A 20,337-nucleotide genomic window follows, 5' to 3' on the forward strand; every position below is an offset into this window, starting at 1 on the left:
CTGTCCCTCACTCTGGAGTGCCTTAATAAAGACTGAGGTCACTGTTACTTTAACCTCCCTGTGTGCAGTCTCATCTGTGTTCAGAACACAATAGTTAACATGCAGTTACAGCAAGTAATTAGGAAATCAAATGGTATGTTGGCCTATATTACAGATGATTATAGTACAAGAGTAAAAATGTCTTACTGCAATTATATAGGGCCCTGGTGAGACAGCACCTGGAGTATTGTGTACAGTGTCGGTCTCCTTACCTAAGGAAGGATATAGTTGCCATTGAGGGAGTGCAACGAAGGTTCACCAGACTGATTCCTGGGACGGGGGGATTGTCCTATGAGGAGAGATTGAATAGACCAGAGTTTAGAAGAATGAGAGGTGATCTCATTGAAACATACAAAATTCTTACAGGGCTTGACAGGGTAGATGCAGGGAGGATGTTTCCCCCGGGCTGGGGAGTCTAGAACCAGGGGTCACAGTCTCAGAATAAGGGGTCGGACATTTAGGACTGAGATGAGGAGAAACTTCATCACTCAGAGAGTGGTGAATCTTTGGAATTCTCTGCCCAGAGGGCTGTGGAGGCTCAGTCTTTGAGTATATTCAAGACAGAGATAGATGTAATTTTGGACTCTCGGGGAATCAAGGGATATGGAGATCAGGTAGGAAAATGGAGTTGAGGTCGAGGATCAGCCGTGATCTCATTGAATGGCGGAGCAGGCTTTAGAGGCCGAATGGCCTGCTCCTGCTCCTATTTCTTATGTTTTTATGACACACATGCACACAGTCACTGCACTTCAGAAGTAATTGATAATGTGATATGTGCCCTGAGATATGCTAAGGTCTGGTCTACAAACCCAAGTCTTTCTTTCCATCAGCAGTGGGAGCCTGGGAGAACTGGAAAAGGGAAACGAGAGTTAAATGCCAGCTGCGCTAGGGGAGGTCAGAGTGTCACTGGGTGTGGGGAGGGGTCAGAGTGTCACTGGGTGTGTGGGGAGGGGTCAGAGTGTCACTGGGTGTGTGGGGAGGGGTCAGAGTGTCACTGAGTGTGTGGGGGGAGGTCAGAGTGTCACTGGGTGTATGGGGAGGGGTCAGAGTGTCACTAGGTGTGTGGGGAAGGGTCAGAGTGTCACTGGATGTGTGGGGGGAGGTCAGAGTGTCACTGGGTGTGTGGGGAGGGGTCAGAGTGTCACTGAGTGTATGAGGAGGGGTCAGAGTGTCACTGGGTGTGTGGGGAGGGGTCAGAGTGTCACTGGGTGTGTGGGGAGGGGTCAGAGTGTCACTGGGTGTATGGGGAGGGGTCAGAGTGTCACTGGGTGTGGGGAGGGGTCAGAGTGTCACTGGGTGTGTGGGGAGGGGTCAGAGTGTCACTGGGTGTGTGGTGAGGGGTCAGAGTGTCACTGGGTGTGTGAGGAGGGGTCAGATTGTCACTGGATATATGGGGAGGGGTCAGAGTGTCACTGGGTGTGTGGGGAGGGGTCAGAGTGTCACTGGGTGTATGGGGAGGGGTCAGAGTGTCACTGGGTGTGTGGGGAGGGGTCAGTGTCACTGGGTGTGTGGGGAGGGGTCAGAGTGTCACTGGCTGTGTGGGGAGGGTTCAGAGTGTCACTGGGTGTATGGGGAGGGGTCAGAGTGTCACTGGGTGTATGAGGAGGGGTCAGAGTGTCACTGGGTGTGTGGGGAGGGGTCAGAGTGTCACTGGGTGTGTGGGGAGGGGTCAGAGTGTCACTGGGTGTATGAGCAGGGGTCAGAGTGTCACTGGGTGTGTGGGGAGGGGTCAGAGTGTCACTGGGTGTGGGGTGAGGTCAGAGTGTCACTGGGTGTGGGGAGGGGTCAGAGTGTCACTGGGTGTGTGGTGAGGGGTCAGAGTGTCACTGGGTGTGTGGGGAGGGGTCAGATTGTCACTGGGTGTATGGGGAGGGGTCAGAGTGTCACTGGGTGTGTGGGGAGGGGTCAGAGTGTCACTGGGTGTATGTGGAGTGGTCAGAGTGTCACTGGGTGTGTGGGGAGGGGTCAGAGTGTCACTGGGTGCGTGGGGAGGGGTCAGAGTGTCACTGGGTGTGTGGGGAGGGGTCAGAGTGTCACTGGGTGTATGAGGAGGGGTCAGAGTGTCACTGGGTGTGTGGGGAGGGGTCAGAGTGTCACTGGGTGTGAGGGGAGGGGTCAGAGTGTCACTGGGTGTATGGGGAGGGGTCAGAGTATCACTGGGTGTGGGGAGGGGTCAGAGTGTCACTGGGTGTGTGGGGATGGGTCAGAGTGTCACTGGGTGTGTGGTGAGGGGTCAGAGTGTCACTGGGTGTGTGGGGAGGGGTCAGATTGTCACTGGGTGTATGGGAAGGGGTCAGAGTGTCACTGGGTGTGTGGGGAGGGGTCAGAGTGTCACTGGGTGTATGGGGAGGGGTCAGAGTGTCACTGGGTGTGTGGGGAGGGGTCAGAGTGTCACTGGGTGTGTGGGGAGTGGTCAGAGTGTCACTGGGTGTGTGGGGAAGGGTCAGAGTGTCACTGGGTGTGTGGGGAGGGGTCAGAGTGTCACTGGGTGTGTGGGGAGGGGTCAGAGTGTCACTGGCTGTGTGGGGAGGGGTCAGAGTGTCACTGGGTGTGTGGGGAGGGTTCAGAGTGTCACTGCGTGTATGGGGAGGGGTCAGAGTGTCACTGGGTGTGTGGGGAGGGGTCAGAGTGTCACTGGGTGTGTGGGGAGGGGTCAGAGTGTCACTGGGTGTATGAGGAGGGGTCAGAGTGTCACTGGGTGTGTGGGGAGGGGTCAGAGTGTCACTGGGTGTGTGGGGAAGGGTCAGAGTGTCACTGGGTGTATGGGGAGGGGTCAGAGTGTCACTGGGTGTGGGGAGGGGTCAGAGTGTCACTGGGTGTGTGGGGAGGGGTCAGATTGTCACTGGGTGTATGGGAAGGGGTCAGAGTGTCACTGGGTGTGTGGGGAGGGGTCAGAGTGTCACTGGGTGTATGGGGAGTGGTCAGAGTGTCACTGGGTGTGTGGGGAGGGGTCAGAGTGTCACTGGGTGTGTGGGGAGAGGTCAGAGTGTCACTGGGTATGTGGGGAGGGGTCAGCGTGTCACTGGGTGTGTGGGGAGAGGTCAGAGTGTCACTGGGTGTATGGGGAGAGGGGTCAGAGTGTCACCGGGTGTGTGGGGAGGGGTCAGATTGTCACTGGGTGTGTGGGGAGGGGTCAGAGTGTCACTGGGTGTGTGGGGAGAGGTCAGAGTATCACTGGGTGTCTGGGGAGAGGGGTCAGAGTGTCACTGGGTGTGTGGGGAGAGGTCAGAGTGTCACTGGGTGTGTGGGGAGGGGTCAGAGTGTCACTGGGTGTATGGGGAGGGGTCAGAGTGTCACTGGGTGTGGGGAGGGGTCAGAGTGTCACTGGGTGTGTGGGAAGGGGTCAGAGTGTCACTGGGTGTGTGGGGAGGGGTCAGAGTGTCACTGGGTGTGTGGGGAGGGGTCAGAGTGTCACTGGGTGTGTGGGGAGGGGTCAGAGTGTCACTGGGTGTATGGGGAGGGGTCAGAGTGTCACTGGGTGTGGGGAGGGGTCAGAGTGTCACTGGGTGTGTGGGAAGGGGTCAGAGTGTCACTGGGTGTGTGGGGAGGGGTCAGAGTGTCACTGGGTGTGTGGGGAGGGGTCAGAGTGTCACTGGGTGTGTGGGGAGAGGTCAGAGTGTCACTGGGTGTGTGGGGAGGGGTCAGAGTGTCACTGGGTGTGTGGGGAGGGGTCAGAGTGTCACTGGGTGTGGGGAGGGGTCAGAGTGTCACTGGGTGTGTGGGGAGGGGTCAGAGTGTCACTAGGTGTGTGGGGAGGGGTCAGAGTGTCACTGGGTGTGTGGGGAGGGGTCAGAGTGTCACTGGGTGTGTGTGGAGGGGTCAGAGTGTCACTGGGTGTGTGGGGAGAGGTCAGAGTGTCACTGGGTGTATGGGGAGAGGGGTCAGAGTGTCACTGGGTGTGTGGGGAGGGGTCAGAGTGTCACTGGGTGTGTGGGGAGGTGTCAGAGTGTCACTGGGTGTGTGGGGAGGGGTCAGAGTGTCACTGGGTGTATGGGGAGGGGGGTCAGAGTGTCACTGGCTGTGTGGGGAGGGGTCAGAGTGTCACTGGGTGTGTGGGGAGAGGTCAGAGTGTCACTGGGTGTGTGGGGAGAGGTCAGAGTATCACTGGGCGTGTGGGGAGGGGTCAGAGTGTCACTGGGTGTGGGGAGGGGTCAGAGTGTCACTGGGCTTGTGTGGGGAGAGGTCAGAGTGTCACTGGGTGTGTGGGGAGGGGTCAGAGTGTCACTGGGTGTGTGGGGAGGGGTCAGTGTGTCACTGGGTGTGTGGGGAGGGGTCAGAGTGTCACTAGGTGTGGGGAGGGGTCAGAGTGTCACTGTGTGTGGAGGGGTCAGAGATTCACTGGGTGTATGGGGAGTGGTCAGAGTGTCACTGGGTGTGTGGGGAGGGGTCAGAGTGTCACTGGGTGTGTGGGGAGAGGTCAGAGTGTCACTGGGTGTGTGGGGAGGGGTCAGAGTGTCACTGGGTGTGTGGGTAGGGGTCAGAGTGTCACTGGGTGTGTGGGGAGAGGTCAGAGTGTCACTGGGCGTGTGGGGAAGGGTCAGAGTGTCACTGGGTGTGTGGGGAGGGGTCAGAGTGTCACTGGGTGTGTGGGGAGAGGTCAGAGTGTCACTGGGTGTGTGGAGGGGTCAGAGTGTCACTGGGTGTGTGGGGAGGGGTCAGAGTGTCACTGGGTGTGTGGGGAGGGGTCAGAGTGTCACTGGGTGTGGGGAGGGTTCAGAGTGTCACTGGGTGTATGGGGAATGGTCAGATTGTCACTGGGTGTGTGGGGAGGGGTCAGAGTGTCACTGGGTGTATGGGGAGAGGGGTCAGAGTGTCACCGGGTGTGTGGGGAGGGGTCAGATTGTCACTATGTGTGTGGGGAGGGGTCAGAGTGTCACTGGGTGTGTGGGGAGAGGTCAGAGTGTCACTGGGTGTCTGGGGAGAGGGGTCAGAGTGTCACTGGGTGTGTGGGGAGGGGTCAGAGTGTCACTGGGTGTGTGGGGAGAGGTCAGAGTGTCACTGGGTGTGTGGGGAGAGGTCAGAGTGTCACTGGTGTGTGGGGAGGGGTCAGAGTGTCACTGGGTGTATGGGGAGGGGTCAGAGTGTCACTGGGTGTGGGGAGGGGTTAGAGTGTCACTGGGTGTGTGGGAAGGGGTCAGAGTGTCACTGGGTGTGTGGGGAGGGGTCAGAGTGTCACTGGGTGTGTGGGGAGGGGTCAGAGTGTCACTGGGTGTGTGGGGAGGGGTCAGAGTGTCACTGGGTGTGTGGGGAGAGGTCAGAGTGTCACTGGGTGTGTGGGGAGGGGTCAGAGTGTCACTGGGTGTATGGGGAGGGGTCAGAGTGTCACTGGGTGTGGGGAGGGGTTAGTGTGTCACTGGGTGTGGGGAGGGGTTAGTGTGTCACTGGGTGTGTGGGAAGGGGTCAGAGTGTCACTGGGTGTGTGGGGAGGGGTCAGAGTGTCACTGGGTGTGTGGGGAGGGGTCAGAGTGTCACTGGGTGTGTGGGGAGGGGTCAGAGTGTCACTGGGTGTATGGGGAGAGGGGTCAGAGTGTCACCGGGTGTGTGGGGAGGGGTCAGATTGTCACTGGGTGTGTGGGGAGGGGTCAGAGTGTCACTGGGTGTGTGGGGAGAGGTCAGAATGTCACTGGGTGTCTGGGGAGAGGGGTCAGAGTGTCACTGGGTGTGTGGGGAGAGGTCAGAGTGTCACTGGGTGTGTGGGGAGGGGTCAGAGTGTCACTGGGTGTATGGGGAGGGGTCAGAGTGTCACTGGGTGTGGGGAGGGGTCAGAGTGTCACTGGGTGTGTGGGAAGGGGTCAGAGTGTCACTGGGTGTGTGGGGAGGGGTCAGAGTGTCACTGGGTGTGTGGGGAGGGGTCAGAGTGTCACTGGGTGTGTGGGGAGGGGTCAGAGTGTCACTGGGTGTATGGGGAGGGGTCAGAGTGTCACTGGGTGTGGGGAGGGGTCAGAGTGTCACTGGGTGTGTGGGAAGGGGTCAGAGTGTCACTGGGTGTGTGGGGAGGGGTCAGAGTGTCACTGGGTGTGTGGGGAGGGGTCAGAGTGTCACTGGGTGTGTGGGGAGAGGTCAGAGTGTCACTGGGTGTGTGGGGAGGGGTCAGAGTGTCACTGGGTGTGTGGGGAGGGGTCAGAGTGTCACTGGGTGTGGGGAGGGGTCAGAGTGTCACTGGGTGTGTGGGGAGGGGTCAGAGTGTCACTGGGTGTGTGGGGAGGGGTCAGAGTGTCACTGGGTGTGTGGGGAGGGGTCAGAGTGTCACTGGGTGTGTGTGGAGGGGTCAGAGTGTCACTGGGTGTGTGGGGAGAGGTCAGAGTGTCACTGGGTGTATGGGGAGAGGGGTCAGAGTGTCACTGGGTGTGTGTGGAGGGGTCAGAGTGTCACTGGGTGTGTGGGGAGGGGTCAGAGTGTCACTGGGTGTGTGGGGAGGGGTCAGAGTGTCACTGGGTGTGTGGGGAGGGGTCAGAGTGTCACTGGGTGTGTGGGGAGGTGTCAGAGTGTCACTGGGTGTGTGGGGAGGGGTCAGAGTGTCACTGGGTGTATGGGGAGGGGGGTCAGAGTGTCACTGGCTGTGTGGGGAGGGGTCAGAGTGTCACTGGGTGTGTGGGGAGAGGTCAGAGTGTCACTGGGTGTGTGGGGAGAGGTCAGAGTATCACTGGGTGTGTGGGGAGGGGTCAGAGTGTCACTGGGTGTGGGGAGGGGTCAGAGTGTCACTGGGCTTGTGTGGGGAGAGGTCAGAGTGTCACTGGGTGTGTGGGGAGGGGTCAGAGTGTCACTGGGTGTGTGGGGAGGGGTCAGAGTGTCACTGGGTGTGTGGGGAGGGGTCAGAGTGTCACTGGGTGTGGGGAGGGGTCAGAGTGTCACTGTGTGTGGAGGGGTCAGAGATTCACTGGGTGTATGGGGAGTGGTCAGAGTGTCACTCTGTGTGTGGGGAGGGGTCAGAGTGTCACTGGGTGTGTGGGGAGGGGTCAGAGTGTCACTGTGTGTGGAGGGGTCAGAGATTCACTGGGTGTGGGGAGTGGTCAGAGTGTCACTGGGTGTGTGGGGAGATGTCAGAGTGTCACTGGGTGTGTGGGGAGGGGTCAGAGTGTCACTGGGTGTGTGGGGAGAGGTCAGAGTGTCACTGGGTGTGTGGGGAGGGGTCAGAGTGTCACTGGGTGTGTGGGGAGAGGTCAGAGTGTCACTGGGCGTGTGGGGAAGGGTCAGAGTGTCACTGGGTGTGTGGGGAGGGGTTAGAGTGTCACTGGGTGTGTGGGGAGAGGTCAGAGTGTCACTGGGTGTGGGGAGGGGTCAGAGTGTCACTGGGTGTGTGGGGAGGGGTCAGAGTGTCACTGGGTGTGTGGAGGGGTCAGAGTGCCACTGGGTGTATGGGGAATGGTCAGATTGTCACTGGGTGTGTGGGGAGGGGTCAGAGTGTCACTGGGTGTGTGGGGAGAGGTCAGAGTGTCACTGGTGTGTGGGGAGGGGTCAGAGTGTCACTGGGTGTATGGGGAGGGGTCAGAGTGTCACTGGGTGTGGGGAGGGGTCAGAGTGTCACTGGGTGTGTGGGGAGGGGTCAGAGTGTCACTGGGTGTGTGGGGAGGGGTCAGAGTGTCACTGGGTGTGGGGAGGGGTCAGAGTGTCACTGGGTGTGGGGAGGGGTCAGAGTGTCACTGGGTGTGTGGGGAGGGGTCAGAGTGTCACTGGGTGTGTGTGGAGGGGTCAGAGTGTCACTGGGTGTGTGGGGAGAGGTCAGAGTGTCACTGGGTGTATGGGGAGAGGGGCAGAGTGTCACTGGGTGTGTGGTGAGAGGTCAGAGTGTCACTGGGTGTGTGGGGAGAGGTCAGAGTGTCACCGGGTGTGTGGGGAGGGGTCAGAGTGTCACTGGGTGTATGGGGAGGAGTCAGAGTGTCACTTGGTGTGGGGAAGGGTCAGAGTGTCACTGGGTGTATGGGGAGGGGTCAGAGTGTCACTGGGTGTGTGGGGAGGGGTCAGAGTGTCACTGGGTGTGTGGGGAGGGGTCAGAGTGTCACTGGGTGTGTGGGAAGGGGTCAGAGTGTCACTGGGTGTGTGGGGAGGGGTCAGAGTGTCACTGGGTGTGTGGGGAGAGGTCAGAGTGTCACTGGGTGTGTGGGGAGGGGTCAGAGTGTTACTGGGTGTGGGGAGGGGTCAGAGTGTCACTGGGTGTGGGGAGGGGTCAGAGTGTCACTGGGTGTGTGGGGAGAGGTCAGAGTGTCACTGGGTGTGTGGGGAGGGGTCAGAGTGTCACTGGGTGTGTGGGGAGAGGTCAGAGTGTCACTGGGTGTGGGGAGGGGTCAGAGTGTCACTGGGTGTGTGGGGAGAGGTCAGAGTGTCACTGGGTGTGTTGGGAGAGGTCAGAGTGTCACTGGGTGTGGGGAGGGGTCAGAGTGTCACTGGGTGTGTGGGGAGAGGTCAGAGTGTCACTGGGTGTGTGGGGAGAGGTCAGAGTGTCACTGTGAGTGTGGGGAGGGGTCAGAGTGTCACTGGGTGTGTGGGGAGGGGTCAGAGTGTCACTGGGTGTGTGGGGAGAGGTCAGAGTGTCACTGGGTGTGTGGGGAGGGGTCAGAGTGTCACTGGGTCTGTGGGGAGAGGTCAGAGTGTCACTGGGTGTGTTGGGAGAGGTCAGAGTGTCACTGGGTGTGGGGAGGGGTCAGAGTGTCACTGGGTGTGTGTGGAGAGGTCAGAGTGTCACTGGGTGTGTGGGGAGAGGTCAGAGTGTCACTGTGTGTGTGGGGAGGGGTCAGAGTGTCACTGGGTGTGTGGGGAGAGGTCAGAGTGTCACTGGGTGTGTGGGGAGGGGTCAGAGTGTCACTGGGTGTGTGGGGAGTGGTCAGAGTGTCACTGGGTGTGTGGGGAGAGGTCAGAGTGTCACTGGGTGTGTGGGGAGGGGTCAGAGTGTCACTGGGTGTATGGGGAGAGGGGTCAGAGTGTCACTGGGTGTGTGGGGAGGGGTCAGAGTGTCACTGTGTTTGTGGGGAGGTGTCAGAGTGTCACTGGGTGTGTGGGGAGGGGTCAGAGTGTCACTGGGTGTATGGGGAGGGGGGTCAGAGTGTCACTGGCTGTGTGGGGAGGGGTCAGAGTGTCACTGGGTGTGTGGGGAGTGGTCAGAGTGTCACTGGGTGTGTGGGGAGAGGTCAGAGTGTCACTGGGTGTGTGGGGAGGGGTCAGAGTCAGGCTATCTTTTGGTGGAATTTTAGAAGTAGTTTTGTTATTGTAAAATTCCGCAATTGTTTCCTAGCAACCTGTACTGGAGAGAAATCCCACGGCTGTTTCGTATCCGATGTGCAAATCACAGTCGAAAGTCTGCTCGAAGGACAAGTGTATTCACTTTGTGACATTGATGTTCCCTCTACAAATGCCCGATGTTGTTTGCCGCACTGCACACTCTCCTTGTTTACTTAATCGCCCTATAGAATAATCCAGCTTCTGTGCACGGCCTCACAACCCAGGGAAGTTGTATAATTGATGTGAAATGACAGGGACAGTGTTGCGAATTGCTGCTCCCAGCACTGAGCTCTTCCCTCTGGGAGCGGCTCGTGGGCACGTCAGACTTCCCATCTTGGAGTCCAGCATGTGCTAGGAACACCCAGCTGGAAAATTGCCCATTGCACCGTTGGACCTCCAGGCCATTGCTGGTTCCTGAGAGAGATTGGATTTTTTTGTCTGTAAGTTTTTATGTTTCTAAGTCCATTTATTTTTTTTAACAGAGTCTTGGATCCACAGACAGAAAAGATTCTCGGCAGAAGAAGTGAGTGTAATTATGAAACCTTCACGATGAAAGGCTGAGCTGTTTTGGGGACAGTTTTTCTCTTGATTCTGTCTTTTCTCCTTACTCCCCTCCTCTTCCTGGGCTCATGTTCACAGGTATCACCTGCTTCCTGTCTGACCACAGCAATGTTTTGAGGAGGGCACTAATAATGTAGACAAAGGAGTGTCTACGGATGCTGTCTATATGGACTTGCAGTAGGTGTTTGATAAGGTTCCACACAAGGGATTATTGGGATAAATAAGTGGAGGTTTGCTTTTGACTTGGATTGGAAATTGGTTGGGAGGTGGGAGTCAGATGGTGGGGATAAAGGGAATATTCTTCATTGGTGGGATGTGACAAGTGGCGTTCCTCAGGGATCTGTTCTGGAGCTTCATGTAGCACCCTGTTTATTAATGAGGTGGGTGAAGGAGTGGAGAGTTGTGTGTACGAGTTTGCGGATGACATTAAGTTGGGAGGTGCAGTACATTGTGTGGTTGGGAGCAGGAAGTTGCAAAGGGACACAGACAGTGAGTGGGAAAACTGTGGGAAGTGTGAGGCCACCCACTCTGGACCCGAGATAATTCGAGCATTTTGCAAACAGTAATAAACTAGGAACTGTAGAGGGGCGAAGAGATTGGGGGGGTGAAATTCCCTCTCGCCCCGGTTGGGGGTGGTAACTTCTCCGGGGCTGGACATTCTGCACAAGTCCCGCACCGGAAGCAAAATTCGGGCTACCGCCCCTCACAGGAAGTACAGCACAATGTCGTACACTCCACTTCCTTTTGGGGCGGGATCGGGGGTGCTACCCGGGTGCATCGCGGAGAGCTACGCGGTCTTCTGTCAAAGGGGAGGGACATTGCAAGCTCTGCAGGCCATTTAATGGCCTGCACTGGGCCACCAGGGCTAAGGGGTGTCATGGCCACAGGATCGCGGGCTGGACGCCGCGAAATGAGCGGACAATGGCCTGACCGGTAAGGGAGGCAAGAAAACAAGATGGCGGCATGCGGCGCAGCGCACCTCCCCTTTAGGTTTGCGCCGGGATGGGTGTGCGGCCTGGTTTGTGACGCTGTGTATCGCCCCCCCCCACCCACACTTTCAGGCCTGTTATCGCCCCCCCCCCCCCCCCAGAGGCACTAATGGGAGGTGCACAACAGGGGAATATTTGGCTCCTGGATGTCCATGTACACAAATCATTAACCTGCAACAGTTTCTCCTCCCCCCCGCATCGTTACCTCTGGTGTCCCCCCAGGATCTATCCTTGGCCCCTCCTATTTCCCATCTACATGTTACCCCTTGGTGACATCATCGAAAACACAGCGTCACTTTCCACATGTACACTGATAACACCCAGCTCTACCTCACCCCCACTTCTCTCAACCCCTCCTCGCTCTCTAAATTATCAGACCGCTTGTCCGATATCCAGTTCTGGATGAGCAGAAATTTTCTCCAATTGAATATTGTGAAGACCGAAGCCATTGTCTTTGGTCCCCGACACAAACTGCGTTCCCTAACCACTGACTCCATCCCTCTCCCTAGCATCTGTCTGAGGCTGGACCACACTGTTCACAACCTGGGTGTCATATTTGACCCTGAAATGAGCTTCTGACCACATATCCACAGCATAACTAAGACCGCCTATTTCCACCTCCGTAACATCATCCGTATCCGCCCCCTGCCTCAGCTCATCCACTGCTGAAACCTTCATCCATGTCTTTGTTACTCTAGACTTGACTATTCCATCGCTCTCCTGGCCAGCCTCACACATTGATATCCTACTTGACGTCATCCAAAACTCGGCAGCCCCCGTGTCCTAACTCACACCGTCCCGCTCACCCATCACCCCCTGTGCTCGCTGCCCCGTGTCCTAACTCACACCGTCCCGCTCACCCATCACCCCCTGTGCTCACTGACCCGTGTCCTAACTCACACCGAGTCCCGCTCACCCATCACCCCCTGTGCTCACTGCCCCATGTCCTAACTCACACCGTCCCCCTCACCCATCACCCCCTGTGCCCCGTGTCCTAACTCACACCCAGTCCCACTCACCCATCACCCCCTGTGCCCCGTGTCCTAACTCACACCCAGTCCCACTCACCCATCACCCCCTGTGCCCCGTGTCCTAACTCACACCGTCCCGCTCACCCATCACCCCCTGTGCTCACTGACCCGTGTCCTAACTCACACCAAGTCCCGCTCACCCATCACCCCCTGTGCTCACTGCCCCGTGTCCTAACTCACACCCAGTCCCACTCACCCATCACCCCCTGTGCCCCGTGTCCTAACTCACACCCAGTCCCACTCATCCATCACCCCCTGTGCTCACTGCCCCGTGTCCTAACTCACACCCAGTCCCACTCACCCATCACCCCCTGTGCCCCGTGTTCTAACTCGCACCCAGTCCCACTCACCCACCACCCCCTGTGCTCACTGACCTACATTGGCTTCCTGTTAAGCAACACCTCGATTTCAAACTTCTCATCCTTGTTTACAAATACCTCCATGGCCCTCGCCTCTCCCTATCTCTGTAATCTCCTCCAGCCCCACAACCCCCCGACATGTCTGCGCTCCTCTAATTCTGCCCTATTATCCCTGATTATAATCGCTCAACCATCGGTGGCCGTGCCTTCAGCTGCCTGGGCCCCAAGCTCTGGAACGCCCTCCCTAAACCTCCCCGCCTCTCCACCTCTCTTTGATCAAGCTTTTGGTCACCTGCCTTAATTTCTTCTTATCTGGCTCAGTGTCAAATTATTATTTTTTTTTAATACTCCTGTGAAGCGCCTCGGGACATTTTACTGCGTTAAAGGCGCTATATAATTACAAGTTGTTGTTGTCGAGTGGACAGGTACAAAACCAATCAAACAGCAATGGAGTGTTGGTCTTTATCTCAGGAGGCTGGATTATAAACGTGAGCAAGTTGTGCTTCAGTCGTACAGAGCCTCGATCAGACCCCACCAGAAGATCTGTGTGTCTGAGGAAGGTTATGTTGGCAGATTCACCAGAACTGTATCACGGCTTCAAGGATTCAATTATGGGCACAGGCTGCTTTAACCTGGCTTGTATTCCCTTAAATTTAGACGGTTGAGGGCTGATCTAATTGAGGCGTGTAAAATAGTAGAAGGATTCAGTAGGATAGATACAGGGCGACTATTTCCTGTGGTGGGGGAACAGGCGGGGGCAATTTTATAATTAGAGTAGGAAATGATAGAAATAACCTGTGAACAGAATCATTGAATTCATTTTGCCAAGCTCTGGGCAGTGATCCTGGAGATTTTCTCGGTAGATGCAGCCTGCCCTTGGGAGCTTGCCACCAGCGGTCAGTGTGGGGGGGGGGGGGGGGGGGGCAGTGTGTCGGGGGGGGGGGGGCAGTGTGTGTGTGGGGGGCAGTGTGTGTGTGGGGGGCAGTGTGTGTGTGGGGGGCAGTGTGTGTGGGGGGCAGTGTGTGTGGGGGGGCAGTGTGTGGGGGGCAGTGTGTGTGTGGGGGGCAGTGTGTGTGGGGGGCAGTGTGTGTGTGGGGGGCAGTGTGTGGGGGGGCAGTGTGTGGGGGGCAGTGTGTGTGTGTGGGGGGCAGTGTGTGGGGGGCAGTGTGTGTGTGTGGGGGGCAGTGTGTGGGGGGCAGTGTGTGTGTGGGGGGCAGTGTGTGTGTGGGGGGCAGTGTGTGGGGGGCAGTGTGTGTGTGTGGGGGGCAGTGTGTGTGTGGGGGGCAGTGTGTGTGTGTGGGGGGCAGTGTGTGTGTGGGGGGCAGTGTGTGTGTGGGGGACAGTGTGTGGGGGGCAGTGTGTGTGTGTGGGGGGCAGTGTGTGGGGGGCAGTGTGTGTGTGTGGGGGGCAGTGTGTGGGGGGCAGTGTGGGGGGGCAGTGTGGAGGGCACTGTGTGGGGGCAGTGTGGGGGGGCAGTGTGTGGGGGGAAGTGTGGGGGTGCAGTGTGTGTGTGTGGGGGGCAGTGTGGGGGGGCAGTGTGGGGGGGCAGTGTGGAGGGCACTGTGTGGGGGCAGTGTGGGGGGGCAGTGTGTGGGGGACAGTGTGTGTGTGTGTGGGGGGCAGTGTGGGGGGGACAGTGTGTGGGGGCAGTGTGAGGGGGCAGTGTGTGGGGGCAGTGTGAGGGGGCAGTGTGTGGGTTGCAGTGTGTGGGGGGCAGTGTGGGTGTGGGGGGGCAGTGTGTGGGGGGCAGTGTGTGGGGGGGCAGTGTGGGGGGGCAGTGTGTGGGGGGCAGTGTGTGTGTGTGGGGGGCAGTGTGTGGGGGGCAGTGTGTGTGTGTGGGGGGCAGTGTGTGGGGGGCAGTGTGTGTGTGGGGGGCAGTGTGTGTGTGGGGGGCAGTGTGTGGGGGGCAGTGTGTGTGTGTGGGGGGCAGTGTGTGTGTGGGGGGCAGTGTGTGTGTGGGGGGCAGTGTGTGTGTGGGGGACAGTGTGTGGGGGGCAGTGTGTGTGTGTGGGGGGCAGTGTGTGGGGGGCAGTGTGTGTGTGTGGGGGGCAGTGTGTGGGGGGCAGTGTGGGGGGGCAGTGTGGAGGGCACTGTGTGGGGGCAGTGTGGGGGGGCAGTGTGTGGGGGGAAGTGTGGGGGTGCAGTGTGTGTGTGTGGGGGGCAGTGTGGGGGGGCAGTGTGGGGGGGCAGTGTGGAGGGCACTGTGTGGGGGCAGTGTGGGGGGGCAGTGTGTGGGGGGCAGTGTGTGTGTGTGTGGGGGGCAGTGTGGGGGGGACAGTGTGTGGGGGCAGTGTGAGGGGGCAGTGTGTGGGGGCAGTGTGAGGGGGCAGTGTGTGGGTTGCAGTGTGTGGGGGGCAGTGTGGGTGTGGGGGGGCAGTGTGTGGGGGGCAGTGTGTGGGGGGGCAGTGTGGGGGGGCAGTGTGGGTGTGGGGGGGCAGTGTGTGGGGGGCAGTGTGTGGGGGGGCAGTGTGGGGGGGCAGTGTGTGGGTTGCAGTGTGTGGGGGGCAGTGTGGGGGGCAGTGTGGGTGTGGGGGGGCAGTGTGTGGGGGGCAGTGTGTGGGGGGCAGTGTGGGGGGCAGTGTGGGTGTGGGGGGGCAGTGTGTGGGGGGCAGTGTGTGGGGGGGCAGTGTGGGGAGGGCAGTGTGGGGGGGCAGTGTGTGGGGGGCAATATGTGGGGGATGTGGGGGGCCATGTGGGGGTTGGGGGGGCAGTGTGGGGGGGCAGGGTGTGGGGGGGCAGTGTGGGGAGGGTAGTGTGGGGGTGTGGGGGGCAGTGTGTGGGGGGCAGTGTGTGGGGGGGCAGTGTGGGGGGGCAGTGTGTGGGGGGCAATATGTAGGGGATGTGGGGGGCCATGTGGGGGTTGGGGGGGCAGTGTGGGGGGGCACGGTGTGGGGGGGCAGTGTGGGGAGGGCAGTGTGGGGGGGCAGTGTGTGGGGGGCAATATGTAGGGGATGTGGGGGGCCATGTGGGGGTTGGGGGGGCAGTGTGGGGGGGCAGGGTGTGGGGGCCGTGTGGGGAGGGTAGTGTGGGAGTGTGGGGGGCAGTGTGGGGGGGGGGCAGTGTGTGGGGGGGCAGTGTGGGGGGAAGTGTGGGGGGGCAGTGTGGGGGGCAGTGTGGGGGGGCAGTGTGTGGGGGGCAGTGTGGGGGGCAGTGTGGGGGGGGCAGTGTGGGGAGGGCAGTGTGGGGGGGGCAGTGTGTGGGGGGCAGTGTGGGGGGGGCAGTGTGGGGGGGGCAGTGTGGGGGGGGCAGTGTGGGGGGGCAGTGTGTGGGGGGCAATATGTGGGGGATGTGGGGGGCCATGTGGGGGTTGGGGGGCAGTGTAGCGGGGCAGGGTGTGGGGGCCGTGTGGGGAGGGCAGTGTGGGGGTGTGGGGGGCAGTGTGTGGGGGGCAGTGTGTGGGGAGGGCAGTGTGGGGGTGGGGGGGGCAGTGTGGGGGGGGCAGTGTGGGGGGGGCAGTGTGGGGGGGGCAGTGTGGGGGGGCAGTGTGTGGGGGGCAATATGTGGGGGATGTGGGGGGCCATGTGGGGGTTGGGGGGCAGTGTAGCGGGGCAGGGTGTGGGGGCCGTGTGGGGAGGGCAGTGTGGGGGTGTGGGGGGCAGTGTGGGGGGGGGGGCAGTGTGTGGGGAGGGCAGTGTGGGGGTGTGGGGGGCAGTGTGGGGGGGGCAGTGTGGGGGGGCAGTGTGGGGGTGTGGGGGCCGTGTGGGGAGGGCAGTGTGGGGGTGTGGGGGGCAGTGTGGGGGGCAAAGAGGGGGGGCAGAGTGGGTGGGGCAGTGTGGGGTGGGGGGCAGTGTGGGGGGGAGAGTGGGGGTGGGGGGGCAGTGTGGGGGGGGCAGAGTGGGAGTGTGGGGGGCAGTGTGGGGGGGCAGAGTGGGGGGCAGTGGGGGGGGCAGTGTGGGAGGTGGGTGGGGGCAGTGTGGGGGGCCATGTGGGGGTTGGGTGGGCAGTGTGGGGGGGCAGGGTGGAGGGGGCAGTGGGGGGGCTGTGTGGGGGAGGGCAGTCACTCGAGGGGCCAAATGGCCTGCATCTGCTCCTATTTGTTATGTCCTTATGTTCAATCACAATGAACTATTGTTGTCCTTCTAACTCAGCAAAATCGAACTGTAACCTTTGCCACACCATTTCCATGGCTGTAATGGTACTGGTGGTGGTTGCTTGCTCACCGATCTAACATGTCGTACATTGACTCACGATGTACTCTTTATCTTTATCCAAACCTGGCCACCATAAGTAACTGCGTGCAAAACTCTTAGTCAAGCACATTCCCAGGTGCTGCTCCTGAAGAACTTCTAATAATTTGGACCTGAACTTATTTGGAATAACCACTCTTGGAGCCCATATGATACAATCTTTATCAACTGATAATTCATTGCTACGAACGAAGTAATGCTGAAAATCTATCTCAGATACCTGGTTTGGCCAGCCATTTGCAATATACTCATACACCTTTGACATCACTGGGTCACGTTTGGTTGCTCTACCAGTCTCTTCAGCTGTGACTGACAGTTCATCAATGTATGAAAAATAGAACACTTCTTCCCTATCGGGTGTATACACAGAGGCTGCTATTCTCTATATTATATACAGGGACTGCTATTCGCTATAATATACACAGGGGCTGTTATTCTCGACAATATACACAGAGGCTGCTATTCTCTATAATATACAGAGAGGGCATTATTCTCTATAATATACACTGGGGCTACTATTCTCGATAAAATACATAGGGACTGCTATTCTCTATAATATACACAGAGGCTGCTATTCTCTATAATATACACGGGGACTGCTATTCTCTATAATATACACAGAGGCTGCTATTCCCCATAATATACACAGGGGCTGTGATTCTCTATAATATACACAGGGGGCACTATTCTCTATAATATACACAGAGGCTGCTATTCTCTATAATAGACACAGGGGCTGCTATTCTCTATAATATACACAGAGGCAACTATTCTCTACAACATACACAGGGGCCGCTATTATCTATAATATACACAGGGGCTGCTATTCACTATAATGTACACAGGGGTTGCTATTCTCTATAATAGCCACAGGGGCATTATTCTCTGTAATATACACAGGGGCTGCTATTCTCGAAAATATACATAGAGGCTGCTATTCTCTATAATATACACAGGCGATGCTATTCGCTATAATGTACACAGGGGCTACTATTCTCTACAATATACACAGGAGATATTATTCCCTTTAAATGCACAGAGGCTGCTATTCTATATAATATACACAGGGGGCATTATTCTCTATAATATACACAGGGGCTGCTATTCGCTATAATAGCCACAAGGTGCACTATTCTCTGTAATATACACAGGCCCTGCTATTATCTATAATATACACAGAGACTGCTATTCTCCAAAATGTACACGAGGGCACTATTCTCTATAATATACACAGAGACTGCTATTCTCTATAATATACACAGGGGCTGCTATTTATAATATACACAGGGTGGTATTCTCTAGAATGGATACAGGGACTGCTATTCTGTATAACAGCCACAGGGGCATTATTCACTGTAATATACACAGGGGCTGCTATTCTCTATAATATACATAGAGGCTGCTATTCTCTATAATATACACAGCGACTACTATTGTCTATAATATACACAGGTGTTGCTATTCTCTATAATATACACAGGGGGAACGATTCTGTATAATATACACAGGGACTGCTGTTGCCTATAATATACACAGGGACTGCTATTGTCTATAATATACATAGGGACTGCTATTCTCTATAATATACACAGGGGCTGCTATTCTCTATAATATACACAGGGGCTGCTATTATCAATAATATACACAGGGACTGCTATTCGCTATAATGGACACAGGGGTTGCTATTCTCTATAATCGCCACAGGGGTATTATTCTCTGTAATATACACAGGGGCTGCTATTCTCTATAATATACACAGAGACTGCTATTTTCTATAATATACACAGGCGATGCTATTCTCTATAATGTACACAGGGGATACTATTCTCTACAATATACACAGGAGATGTTATTCCCTTTAATATACACAGAGGCTGCTATTCTCTATAATATACACAGGGAGCATTATTCTCTATCATATACACAGGGGCTGCTATTCGCTATAATGTACACAGGGGCTGCTATTCTCTATAATATACACAGGCGATGCTATTCTCTATAGAAACATAGAAACATAGAAAATAGGTGCAGGAGTAGGCCATTCGGCCCTTCTAGCCTGCACCACCATTCAATGAGTTCATGGCTGAACATGCAACTTCAGTACCCCATTCCTGCTTTCTCACCATACCCCTTGATCCCCCTAGTAGTAAGGACTTCATCTAACTCCTTTTTGAATATATTTAGTGAATTGGCCTCAACAACTTTCTGTGGTAGAGAATTCCACAGGTTCACCACTCTCTGGGTGAAGAAATTCCTCCTCATCTCAGTCCTAAATGGCTTCCCCCTTATCCTTAGACTGTGTCCCCTGGTTCTGGACTTCCCCAACATTGGGAACATTCTTCCTGCATCTAACCTGTCTAACCCCGTCAGAATTTTAAACGTTTCTATGAGGTCTCCTCTCATTCTTCTGAACTCCAGTGAATACAAGCCCAGTTGATCCAGTCTTTCTTGATAGGTCAGTCCCGCCATCCCGGGAATCAGTCTGGTGAACCTTCGCTGCACTCCCTCAATAGCAAGAATGTCCTTCCTCAGGTTAGGAGACCAAAACTGTACACAATACTCCAGGTGTGGCCTCACCAAGGCCCTGTACAATTGTAGCAACACCTCCCTGCCCTTGTACTCAAATCCCCTCGCTATGAAGGCCAACATGCCATTTGCTTTCTTAACCGCCTGCTGTACCTGCATGCCAACCTTCAATGACTGATGTACCATGACACCCAGGTCTCGTTGCACCTCTCCTTTTCCTAATCTGTCACCATTCAGATAATAGTCTGTCTCTCTGTTTTTACCACCAAAGTGGATAACCTCACATTTATCCACATTATACTTCATCTGCCATGCATTTGCCCACTCACCTAACCTATCCAAGTCGCTCTGCAGCCTCATAGAATCCTCCTTGCAGCTCACACTGCCACCCAACTTAGTGTCATCCGCAAATTTGGAGATACTACATTTAATCCCCTCGTCTAAAAATTAATGTACAGTGTAAACAGCTGGGGCCCCAGCACAGAACCTTGCGGTACCCCACTAGTCACTGCCTGCCATTCTGAAAAGTCCCCATTTACTCCTACTCTTTGCTTCCTGTCTGACAACCAGTTCTCAATCCATGTCAGCACACTACCCCCAATCCCATGTGCTTTAACTTTGCACATTAATCTCTTGTGTGGGACCTTGTCGAAAGCCTTCTGAAAGTCCAAATATACCACATCGACTGGTTCTCCCTTGTCCACTCTACTGGAAACATCCTCAAAAAATTCCAGAAGATTTGTCAAGCATGATTTCCCTTTCACAAATCCATGCTGACTTGGACCTATCATATTACCCCTTTCCAAATGCACTGCGATGACATCCTTAATAATTGATTCCATCATTTTACCCACTACCGATGTCAGGCTGACCGGTCTGTAATTCCCTGTTTTCTCTCTCCCTCCTTTTTTAAAAAGTGGGGTTACATTGGCTACCCTCCACTCCATAGGAACTGATCTAGAGTCAATGGAATGTTGGAAAATGACTGTCAATGCATCCACTATTTCCAAGGCCACCTCCTTAAGTACTCTGGGATGCAGTCCATCAGGCCCTGGGGATTTATCGGCCTTCAATCCCATCAATTTCCCCAACACAATTTCCCGACTAATAAGGATTTCCCTCAGTTCCTCCTCCTTACTAGACCCTCCGACCCCTTTTATATCCGGAAGGTTGTTTGTGTCCTCCTCAGTGAATACCGAACCAAAGTACTTGTTCAATTGGTCCGCCATTTCTTTGTTCCCCGTTATGACTTCCCCTGATTCTGACTGCAGGGGACCTACGTTTGTCTTTACTAACCTTTTTCTCTTTACATATCTATAGAAACTTTTGCAATCCGTCTTAATGTTCCCTGCAAGCTTCTTCTCGTACTCCATTTTCCCTGCCCTAATCAAACCCTTTGTCCTCCTCTGCTGAGTTCTAAATTTCTCCCAGT

At 56.3% G+C, this 20,337-nt stretch overlaps 1 protein-coding gene across 1 annotated transcript in view; it reads left to right on the plus strand.

Moving 5' to 3' along the window:
* LOC139255980 (ankyrin repeat and fibronectin type-III domain-containing protein 1-like) overlaps window positions 1–20,337 on the plus strand; it is a gene marked incomplete at its 3' end in the record, with an annotated part of 240,149 nt that overhangs the window by 89,004 nt on the left and 130,808 nt on the right. The window contains exon 2 of the mRNA XM_070874065.1: window positions 9,735–9,775. Coding sequence (XP_070730166.1) covers window positions 9,735–9,775 — 41 coding nt within the window. The remainder of the gene's footprint in view (window positions 1–9,734; window positions 9,776–20,337) is intronic.

The sequence above is a fragment of the Pristiophorus japonicus genome, unplaced genomic scaffold, assembly GCF_044704955.1.
Source record: "Pristiophorus japonicus isolate sPriJap1 unplaced genomic scaffold, sPriJap1.hap1 HAP1_SCAFFOLD_664, whole genome shotgun sequence".
In the NCBI taxonomy this organism is placed as follows: Eukaryota; Metazoa; Chordata; class Chondrichthyes; family Pristiophoridae; genus Pristiophorus; species Pristiophorus japonicus.